Source organism: Cervus elaphus, chromosome 20, assembly GCF_910594005.1.
Source record: "Cervus elaphus chromosome 20, mCerEla1.1, whole genome shotgun sequence".
NCBI lineage: Eukaryota > Metazoa > Chordata > Mammalia > Artiodactyla > Cervidae > Cervus > Cervus elaphus.
The window spans coordinates 113,922,569-113,934,685 of NC_057834.1; the positions used below are offsets into that span (position 1 = coordinate 113,922,569).

Here is a 12,117-nt window from a genome sequence, read left to right on the forward strand (position 1 = left end):
TCAAATTCCAGAATTGGTTCATATGCCCCATGTGAAAACGGAAATTATGCTTCCTGTGGGTAATTTCTACAGATCTATCTTCCAAGTCACTTTTTCTTTATTCTGCCACATTTAGTTCTTCATAGTCTAATTGTACATTGCTCTTTTTTCATTTTTTTATTTAATCATTTATTTAATAAATTTTAAACACACTTGTTTTATAGTGTTTCAATAATACCATTTTCTGAAGTCTCTGGGAATCTAATTCTGTTGATTCTTTTTTTAAAAGATTTACGTGTTTATTTGTTTTTGACTCTGCTGGGGCTTTACCGTACTGTACGGGCTTCTCATTGCGGTGGCTTCTCTTGGTGGGGAGCACAGGCTCTAGAAGCACAGGCTTCAGTAGTTGTGGCTCTTGGGCTCTGGATCACAGGGCTCAGTACTGTGGCACATAGGCTTAGGTGCCCCATGGCATGTGGGATCTTCCCAAACCAGAGATCAAACCTGTTATCTCCTGCACTGGCAGGCAGATTGCCAACCACTAGAACACCAGGAAAGCCCCTGATTCTGTTGATTCTTAATCAGAGAAGTTCATGTTTTATAATTTAAGATTGTGAGCTAATCTTTTCTTTTTTTTTAAGGCCTCATGGCACAGTGTACAGGATATTAGCTCCCCAACCAGCAATCAAATCCACGCCCCTAAAATTGGGAGTACATAGTCTTAACCACTGAACCACATCAGGTGGTTATGCTAAATTCTACTTACCCAGGGGCATCAACAGTGACCATTTTGATAATTTCTCAGCTACACATTTCCTGAACCAAGCAAGAAATGTCAATTAAAACCCTGAGTCTGTATGAGGACAGACTTGTGATTCCACATTTTTAGGAGATATATTTCTCATTCAAAAATCCAAGCCAAAACTGACAAGGTTCCCTGTTTCTCTTTTCCATAAGCAGACCTTTAGATCTACCATTTCCATGAAGTATGACCAGCTTTTGTTAGTTCATGTTTATACATACATATATATATATATATATATATATATATATTACAATTCACAGTCTCCATTCAAACTTCCCACCTGGCCTTGGCAAAGGTCTAGTCTGTAATCTTTGGTTATTTTAGGACCTGCTTACAGTGGTGATTTCCAGCTTCTATGAATTGGGTGGGGATGCTGGGGATTTCCTTTACTCTGTAATTGAGTTTGCTGCATTTTATCCAGAATACTTCTTTTTAAGGCTTTATGACATTATTTGCCAAATTATTGGACATGGCTGTCTCATTTTTAAAATACAGTAAAGATTAAATCCACATAAATAATGTTTAGAACATATGTAAAACATTTAAATATAAAACAATATATTTTAAAAATATTTTTGTATTCATGACACAGCTTAAATAGAATATATCAAATTTCTGAAGTCCCTATATACCCTTTCCTGATGCTACTTATCCCTTCACCCAGAAGTAACCATTATCCTGAATATTATTTAGTTCTACATGTTTTTGAACTTTATATACATAGAATTATACCACAGTATTTCGTTACTTGTCTTTGTTTTATAAATCAGTAGTACGTTTTAGAGACTGACTTCCCATCAAGACCACTAATGACTAATAACTCTGCTTCTATAATGTTTGATTACTGATAACATGAGATTCTAAATCTTATCTATAAATCCAATGAATTCTACATTAGTATCTTCAGGTCAGATCTCTCTTTAAGCCAGTGTTAGATAACCAGTTGTCTCCCTGACATATCTACTTAACCATGTCAGACAAATATTTCAAACTTACCATGTAGGAAGCTACATTTATCCAGTCTTTCCCTAGTCAGTAAATGGCATAACATCTATTCAGCTGTTTAATCTTTACTGACATTTCCTTATCTTTAATCAACATCCCACAAAACACACAGATCCAATACATTAGCAAATCCTACTGGTTCTACCTGTGCCAGACATCTTCTATTTGCTAACTACCTCCCACCCAGACCCACTCAATCTTCTCCACCTCTACTGCTGAGGTGACTTGTACAGATCCTATGAATAGGTTCCCATGAATAGGTTCCCTTACCCTCTGGCTGTTAGTTTGGTTCTGACATGAAACTCTCAAAAAACTGGAACACGTATTAGTTTCCTAGGTAATTTTCTATAACAAATTACCATAAAATTGGTGGCTAAAAATAACAGATACCTATTCTCTCACAGTTCTGGAAGACAGAAGTCCAAAAACCAAAGTATGAGCAGGACCATTGTCCCTCTGAAGGCTCTAGCGAAGAATTCTTACGTGATCAGCTTCTGGGGGCTGTGGTTTCCCTTGGCTTGTGGCAGCTCAACTCTGATCTTCACATCCCTGTATCTCTAGGTCTCAAATCTCTATCCCTTTATCTTATAAACACTATAAATCCAGACATTAGATTTAGGGTCTGGCCTAAAATTTTAGGATGGATCAGATGTTCTCACCAAGATACTCAACCTGGGAATTCCCTGGTGGTCCAGCAGTTAAGACTGTGCTTTCACTGCCAAGGGCCCAAATTCAATCCCCAGTCCCACAAGCCACCTGGTCGGGGGGCAGAGAAGCAAGAGGGGAAGATCCTCAACTTACATTTGCAAACATACTGACTCCAAAGGTCAAATTCACAGGTTCTAAGGGTTAAGACTTGGATATAAGTTTTGGGGGTTATAACTCCACACAGATAATTTCCCCTGTTCTTTCTCATTTAAAGTATCTTGGGCTGGCTATGTCACACTAATCACTCCTCTAAGATTAGTCCTCTGTTCTTGCTATTGACTAAATGTCTGCATTCTTCCAAAATTCTTACACTGCAATCCAACCTCTAATCTGATGTTTGGAGGGAGGAACCTTGGGAAGTCATTAGGTCATGAGGGTGAAGCCGTCACTGAATGGAATTAGTGCCCATACAAGAGTGACCTCAGATAGTTCCCTCGTCCCTTCTGCCATGTGAGAACGCAGGAAAAAGATGTGCATGAACCAGGAAGTGGCCTCTCACCAGACACCAAATCTTCCAGCACCTTGATCTTGAACTTCCTAGTTTCCAGAACTGTGAGAAATAAATTTATGTTTTTTATGAATCACCCAGTCTACAGAATTTTAGTCACAGCAGCCTAAATGAACTAAGACATTCCTTCTGAGAGGTCCTCTGGGCCTAGGGGTGGCAAGAGGTACTGTCCCTAGACATGAAGTAGTATATTATTGTGGTTTTCCATACCTCTCCCTTATCTTTGGAAGTAATCCCTTAATTAAACTCTCATTGCTGCTGCTGCTGCTGCTGAGTCGCTTCAGCCGTGTCCGACTCTGTGCGACCCCACAGACAGCAGCCCACCAGGCTCCGCAGTCCCTGGGATTCTCCAGGCAAGAACACTGGAGTGGGCTGCCATTTCCTTCTCCAAAACTCTCATTAAATTAGCCCTATTCTGACTGTGTCATCTATTTCCTGCTGTATGACTATCAAACCTCCCAAATAAGTTTCTAGTTCATCCCTTTCTTTCTAACTCCACTACCCATTCCTAACCCAAGTCACTAACATATCTTTCCAAGAATACTAAAAAACTCCAAATTACTCTACTTCCACTCTTAATCTGTTTCCAATCCATTTCAACCGAGGGTTTAGATTCATCGTTTCTAAAATACAAAACACTACTAAACTCTAATTAACATGTTTTAATGGGTATAAGGTAAAAAATCAAAAACAAAAAGCTGTATTTTATATACAACCAACAGTTAGAAAATTAAACTTTAAAAGTTTACAACGGCATTTTTTGTTTTTGTTTTGTTATTATTTTTGGCCACACCATGTGGCTTGCGCATGCAGGATCTTAATTCCCAGACCAGGGATCAAACCTGTGCTCCTGCATTCCTTAACCACTGGACCTCCAGAGAAGTCCCTTCAATAGCACTTTAAAAACCTCAGAGAGACTTTCTTGGTAGTCCAGTGACTGAGACTTCGAACTGGGACTCCAATGCAGGGAGCCAAGGTTTGATCCCTTGTCAGGGCACTAGATCCCACATGCTGCAACTAAGAGTTACAAAGCTGCAACTAAAGATCTTCACCCAGCTCAGCCAAAAAAACACCCCCAGAAAATCCCCAGCAGTCCAGTCAGTGGTAAGGACACTGCGCTTTCACTGCTGAGGGCCTCGGTTCCATCCCTGGTCAGAAACAAAGATCCCATGAGCTGCAGAACACAGACCAAAAAAAAAAAATCTGTTTTAAAAACCTCAAATATAGGCCTGGCTCAAAAAGACAACAAAAATCTAAACACACTAGGATCCATAATGTTTAGCTTACAATAAAATATAGGAAACGGTAAGAAGCAGGAAAGAAAATAAAATCAGTCACCAGAAATAGACCCAGGGAACTCCCTGGAGGTCTGGTGATTAGGGCTCCACAATTTCACTACAGAGGGTTTGGGTTTAATCCCTGGATGGGGAACTAAGATCCTACAAACTGCATGATGCAGCCAAAAAAAGAGAGCAAGAAATAGATCCAGAAATAACATAATTAGCAAACAAGAACTTTAAAATAGGTATTATAATTCACGGATATACAGGAGAATATGAATATAATGAGGGAATAAATATGGAATCTCAACAGAGACTAGAGAAAGCCCACATGCAGCAAGAAAATAAATATATAAACTTAAAAATAAAAAAGGTCAACAAGGACAACGTCCTATACTTGGAACCTATGAAATTGTTTTACAGTTTAATATTTATTGAATTACATAGCTAATTCACCAGGTACAAAAAACAATAAACTTAACAACTTTTTTAAAAAGTCAAAAAATATTGAAATTAGATACAAAATATAAACCAACTGATCCCGAAAGCAAAAATGGACCCAAAGTGAAATAAACAAAAGACACTACATGACAAATGGCTAAAAACCTATGATAAAATGAAAAACCTAAGCTGGGGTGGGGCAGGGGGAGCTAGAGGTACTGTGGACAGTTTAAAATGAAAAAATGTGACCACTGACTTTTCATCAGAAGCAATGCTAGCCAAAAGACAATGAAGCAACACTTTTAAAGTGCTGTAGAGGGCTTTCCTGGTGACTGAGTGGTAAAGAATCCACCTGCCAGCACAAGGGACATGGATTCTATCCCTGATTCACAAAGATCCCACATGCCTCAGAGCAACTAAGCCTACGTGCCACAACTACTGAGCCTGTGCCCTAGAGCCCCGGAGCCACAACTACTGAGGCCACGTGCCCAAACTACTGAGGCCCGCACACCCTAGAGCCTGTGCTCAGCAACAAGAGAAGGCCCTGCACTGCAACTAGAGAATACCCCGGCTCACCACAACTAAGGGAAAAAAAGCCCATGCAGCAACAAAAATACAGCTAAATATTTTCTAAAAAATTTAAGTGCAGTAGGAAGAAAAACTATGAGCATTGAATATATCTTTCAAAAACAAAGGTAAAATAAAGATACTTTCAGACAAAGTAGAAAGAACCTATCATCTGCAGATCTACACTATAAGAAAGGAAAAATGTTCTTTAAGTAAAGAAACATTATACAAAATGGATATTTGGGATCTAGAGAAAAGAGAAAAGGGAAGAGTACTGGGAACAGGAGCATGTGGATAAATATAAAACTATTTTTCTTATTTCCTAATTCCTTTAATAACTGATCAAAGAAAAAGTAAAAACAATATACTGTGCAATTACAAAAGTAAAATGTATTATTTCAATAGTACAAAGGACAGGAAAGAGGGGAGAAAATGAAAGAATACTGTTGTAAGCGGAAGTGATATATTTAAAAGTAGTGCAATAAGTCAAACGTGTACATTTTAAAACCTAGACCTGTGACTCTCTAACTTTTTTAGTCTTAGGATCAACAGTACTCTTAAAAACTGGATTGCATCTATCAACATTTACTATATTATAAGTTAAAACTAAGAAATCTTTAAAATATATATTAACTCACTCAGAAATAATAAAAGTTAAACCAATTACATGTTCACACAACATTTTTTTTTCTGGTCATACCACATGGCTTGTGGGATCTTAGTTCCCAGACCAAGGACTGAACCTGCACCCACAGCAGGAAAAGCACCAAGTCCTGGATTACCAGGAAATTCCCAACAAAGAACATTTTTTTTTAAGAGCTACATTTTCAAAAAGAATTTTTAAAAGTTTAGTGATGATGGCAGCACTGTTTTACATCTTTGCAAATTTCATTAATGTGAGACTTAACAAAAGAGAATGGGGTCTGAGACCCCAACTGTTATCTTTGTGTGACCATTCAGAGAAGAGGAACAGAACTAGTAAGTCAACAGAAAAGATAGAATGAAACTTTAAAAATAATCAATTGGGAAAAAAAAAAAAACTCAATGGAGGGAATTCTCTGGCAGTCCAGTGGCTAGGACTCTGAGCTTTCACTGTCAAAGGTGAGAGTTCAATTCCTGGTCCAGGAACTAAGGTCCAACAATGTAAAGTTAAATTCACAATCAATAAAACCTACCACATCAACACAATAAAGAACAAAAACATACATCTTTAATATACACTGAGAAAAGTATTTCAATAAATTTCAAAACACATTCATGATTACCATGATTGAAAAAAACAAAAACAAAAAAATCAGCAAACTAAGAATAGAAGAAAACTTCCTTATTTTGATAAAAGGCATCTACGGGAAAACCAAAAGAGCTAGAACGATATAAAGATGTCCCTTCTCACCACTTCTCTCCTACATTCTACACAAGGTCCTAGATACTGCATTTTTGAGGAAAGGAAATATGAAGAACAGATTGAAAGGGAATAAGTAAAGCTGTCTTTATTTGCAGATAACAGATTATAAAGAAAATCTTAAGAAAACAAAACAAAACAAAATAATGAGAGAATATATGTGGCTTTACATCAGTAGTGATAATAGCTCCTTCATTCTGACATTGGTTATTTCAGTCTTCCTTTGGTTATCCTGGCTAAAGACCTATCAATTTCATTGATCTTTGCAAAAAACCAACTTTTGATTAAATTTTTTTCTTTTTTTTTCTTTTTTCTATTTTTTTTTAAAGTAGCTTTAGCAAAGTCATAAGATACAAGATCAGTACACCCCCCAAACTACAAACTTTTAACAAATATTTACAGTACTAACGAAAACAGGGGTAAATTTAACAAAATATGTAACAGACATTTACACTAAAAACTACAAAACATTGCTAAATAAAATTTAAAACAACATAGAGAAATCTAAAGGAAAAGTATTCATGAATTGTATGATTTTTTAAATTAATTAAAAATAAAATCTTAATCAAACAAATGTACACAGTACAGCGTGGAACCACACAGAAATGAATTCGTCTGATCACTTTTCAAAAGAAAACCTTGCTTTTCAATTACGTCAGTAGCAGCAAAAAATGTACTTGACATGCTGTGCTAGGACATATGTTAACAACTCAGCTTTTCCATTAGCTACAAACAAATGTCAGGCTGGATGAATCACAAGCTGGAATCAAGATTGCTGGACTAACAACAATCACCTCAGATATGCAGAGGATACCACTCTAATGGCAGAAAGTGAAGAGGAAATAAGAGCCTCTTGCTAAGGGTGAAAGTTCAGTTCAGTTGCTCAGCCTCTTTGCGACCCCGTGCACTGCAGCATACCAGGCTTCCCTATCCATCACCAACTCCCAGAACTTGCTCAAACTCCATCTAGTCCATCAAGTCAGTGATGCCATCCAACCATCTCATCTTCTGTCATCCCCTTCTCCTCCTGCCTTCCGTCTTTTCAAATGAGTCAGTTCTTCGCATCAGGTGGCCAAAGTAATGCAGCTTCTGCTTCAGCATCAGTCCTTCCAATGAATATTCAGGATTGATTTCATTTAGGATTGACTGGTTGGATCTTGCAGTCCAAGGGACTCTCAAGAGCCCTCTCCAACACCACAGTTCAAAAGCATCAATTCTTTGGTGCTCAGCTTTCTTTATTGTCCAACTCTCACATCCATACATGACTACTGGAAAAACCATAGCTTTGACTAGACCGACCTTTGCTGGAAAAGTAGTCTCTGCTTTTTAATATACTGTCTAGGTTTGTCATAGCTTTTCTTCCAAGGAGCAAGCATCTTTTAATCTCATGGATGCAGCCACCATCTATAGTGATTTTTGAGCCCAAGAAAATAAAGTCTGTCACTGTTTCCATTTTTTCCTCATCTATTTGCCATGAAGTGATGGGACGAGAGGCCATGATCTTCATTTTTTGAATGTTGAGTTTTAAGCCAGCTTTTTCACTCTCCTCTTTCAACCTCATACCCCAACAGTATACATTCAAAAAACTAAGATGATGGCATCTGGTCCCATCACTTGATGACAAAGAGAAAGAGAAAAAGTGGAAGCAGTAGCAAACTATTTTCTTGGGCTCCAAAATCACTGTGGACTGTGACTGCAGTCATGAAATTAAAAGACGCTTGTGCCATGGAAGGAAAGCTATGATAAACCCAGACAGAGTATCAAAAAGCAGAGCCATCACTTTGCCTACAAAGGTCCAAATAGCTATGGTTTTTCCAGTAGTCATGTACAGATGTGAGAGTTGGACCATAAAGAAAGCTGAGCACCAAAGAATTTATGCTTTCAAATTGCGGTGTTAGAGAATACTCTTCAGAGTCGCTTGGACAGCAAGATCAAGCCAGTCAATCCTAAAGGACATCAACCCTAAATATTCATTGGAAGGACTGATGCTGAAGCTGAAACTCCAATATTTTGGCCACCTGAGGCAAAAAGCTGACTCACTGGAAAAGACCCGTATGCTGGGAAAGTGAAGAAAGTCATTCAGTCCTGTCTAACTCTGCGACCTCATGGACTGTACAGTCCATGAAATTCTCCAGGCCAAAATACTGGAAAGGGTAGCCTTGCCCTCCCCAGGGGATCTCAACCCAGGGACAGAACCCAGGTCTCCTGCATTGCAGGCAGATTCTTTACCAGCTAAGCCACAAGGCAAGCCCAAGAATACTGAAGTGGGTAGCCTATCCCTTCTCCAGCGCTTCTTCCCTAACGAGGAATCTCCTGCATTGCAGGCGGATTCTTGACCAACTGAGCTATCAGGGAAGCCCAATGCCCGGAAAGATTGAAAGCAAAAGGAGAAGGGAGAGGCAGAGGATGAGATGATGAGATAGCATCACCAACTCAAAAGACGTGAATTTGAGCAAACTCCAGGAGATAGTGAAGGACAGGGGAGAGTAGCAGTGTTGCTGTCCTTGGGATCGCTAAAGAGCCAGACAGGACTTAGCAACTGAACAATAACAAACAAATCTAGGCATTATTTAAGAAGCTTTTAAAAGTGAGCCCAAAAGGGTCTACAGGATTACAGGTTAGATCTCTGCAGGACACAAAGGCCAACAAGGCGTTAGTGTGTAAAGTGCAAACTCAATGTGAATATTTCCTTTCCTCCATACTAACTGTGGGTTGAGCGTTCACTAGATTTTGAGCTCTAAGAAGGGTGGCCCTTGGGGTTTTGTAGAATACGGAGTCACACCAGAAATTATGTCAGGTTTAAGATCTTTTTTTTTTTTTTAGGTTTAAGATCTTGAGCAAGTCAAGGGTTCTCAATTTTCCTACACACTAGTAAAACAGAGACCATCAATGACTACAAAAAAATCCGAGAGATTTTAGAAATACGACAACTGACACACAGTAGGCTCCAAACACACACTCTTTTGGTTTGCATGTTGCTCAATTTCGTTTGAAAGGCATTCCGAGGGAAACGGGGCGCGGGGCCGAAACGAACACATGGAATTTCAGGAATTTCACTCTTTGGGGTTCCAGTTCTTCCAGGCGGGCTCTTTCTGTTAACAATCCCAGGACCGACAGGTCGCATACTCTTGGGAGCAACAAGTCCCCAACATACGTTTGGGAACAGCCGAAGTTTAAGGTATTTGGGCGGAGGATGACAATAAACGCCACGGGCCAAGCATAAAAACGGGTCTAAACTTAACACCACCTTGCAAAATAGCTGTCGCCCGCGCTTGCACATAGTCTTCCCAGGTGGCGCTAATCAATCCGCCTGCCAATGCAGGAGACAGGAGACACGCGTTCGATCCCTGGGTAGGGAAGATACCCCTGGAGGAGTAGTCCACTCCAGTATTCTTACTGGAGAATCCCATGGACAGAGAAGCCTGGTGGGCTACAGTCCATAGGGTCGCAAAGAGTCGGAAACGACTGAAGCGAGTTAGCACGCACGCACTCACTAGCACAGGAGAACCAAGGGGCCCAGAGGAGAGGACCCGCCCAAGGTCAAGCGTGAGGCGGGACACACCCCGCCACGCCTCCGCCGCGCAGGGTCGGCACGCTCGGCCCGGAGGCTGGGACGCCCCGGGCGGAAAACTCCTCTCCAACAAGCACTTCCCAGCATCTGAAGACAGAAGCCTAACAGGGACTCAGCCTCTTCAGACTTTACCCCCCGGGTCGGTCAAACGAGCCAAAAATGTCTCCGCACGGTCCCCGACGACTTGCCGTGCTGTCCCGGGGCCGGACGTCCAGCCGAGGTTCGCGTTCCATTTCCTGTCCCCGTCCCTTGCCCTCCTCGGAGCTCACCTGCACCACAAGGCAGCCTAGTATATCCTTCCGAGCGTCCGGGGGGATGATGGTCCGGGGCGAAAGGCCCGGGTGCAAGAAGTGAACCATGGCGACGGCGAGGCGTCGAGGAGAGAGTTGCCGTCGAGCTGGGCCTGGATCCCGCGAGAGGTGGATTCGACCCGCGCTGAGAAGCAGCTGAGCAACCGGCTCGGGGAGCAGACTCTCAGCGGTCTAGCCGCGAGGTTTGAAATGCCGGGCGCCGCGACGCGCACTCGCCCACCGTAGACCCCGCCCCCAGGACGGGCCTCACCACCCCCACCCGGGCCACCCACCACTCCATCCGGTGAGGACCCAACCGTTCTCCTTCCACCTCCTTCACGCCGCCGCAGAGACCAACCACTCACTCAACGCCTACCCACACGTCTATGACCAAGTCTCCCACAAAACCTACGCCCTAGGATTCAATACCACAGGCACGCCCACGGACCAGCTCTGTGGAGTTGGGAAACGGAATATGGTGGTCCCTCTGTGTCCCCAGGGGCATTGATTTCAGGGTCCATCATACCCAAACCCAAAAAAACTGCCGTACCTTATAAAAAGGAGTAGTATTTGGGTATAACTTACACACTTCCTCCTCTATACTTTAAATGACCTGTAGATTGCTCATACTAGTATAACTAATATGTAAATTCTGTGTATTTACATATAATTTGCTGGTACTAGCAAATTCAGATTTTGCTTTTTGAAACCTCATGAAAATTTTTTTTCTGAACTTGTTCCATAGACGTTGAATCCGGGGATAGAGAACCCATGGATATTGAGGGTTGATTGCATACATTTTAAAATATATTTTTAAAAGACTTTTCTCTTATAACTGGCAATAGCAATTCTCTTGTTTCTTATGACCTAAAAAGTATCAAGAAGACCCTTATAATCTGCTCCAAGAAACCCTGAAAGAAAGCAATAAGTTTGTACACTAGAAAAATTAACAGAAGGTATGTTTTGGAAAAGGATAGTTGTTAAGCGTAGGGAGCCTTGAATTTGAATACTGCATTGGAATGCCTGCTCTTGAACAAGATTCTTAATTTCTCTAAAGCTCAACTTCCTCATCAGTAAAATGGGATGATAATGCCTTATAAATAGATAGTGTATATAGCGAGCTCCCTGGTGGTCTAATAGTTATGATTCCACAATTTCACAACCTTGTCCCAGGTTCAGTCCCTGGTTGGGGAAGTGAGATCCCACAAACTGCGCATTAAAAAAGAAAAAAAAAAATGTATGTAAAACACATGAAAATGCTTGACAGAGAACAAGTCCTTGATTGTTGTTGTTCAGTCACTCAGGCGTGTCCAACTCTTTGTGACCCCATGGACTGTAGCCTGCCAGGCTCCTCAGTCCTTGGAATTCTCCAGGCAAGAATACTGGAGTGGGTTGCCATTCCCTTCTCCAGGGGATCTTCCTGACCCAGTGTCTTCTGCATTGGCAGGCAGATTCTTTACCATTGTGCCACCTGGGAAGCCTCATATTGAAGTATAGTTGATTTACAATGTTGTGTTAGTTTCAGGTGTACTTCTTTATTTAATTTTACAATAGAGTATTT

At 40.9% G+C, this 12,117-nt stretch overlaps 1 protein-coding gene across 2 annotated transcripts in view; it reads right to left on the bottom strand.

Moving 5' to 3' along the window:
• Nucleotides 1–10,841, bottom strand: part of ZYG11A (zyg-11 family member A, cell cycle regulator) — a 61,228-nt gene extending 50,387 nt beyond the window's left edge. The window contains exon 1 of one of the 2 annotated variants that reach the window (XM_043878301.1): nt 10,536–10,841. In XM_043878301.1, coding sequence (XP_043734236.1) covers nt 10,536–10,625 — 90 coding nt within the window. In that variant the 5' untranslated portion in view covers nt 10,626–10,841. The remainder of the gene's footprint in view (nt 1–10,535) is intronic. The other variant, XM_043878302.1, reaches the window with a different exon arrangement.
• Nucleotides 10,842–12,117: the final 1,276 nt, after the last annotated feature.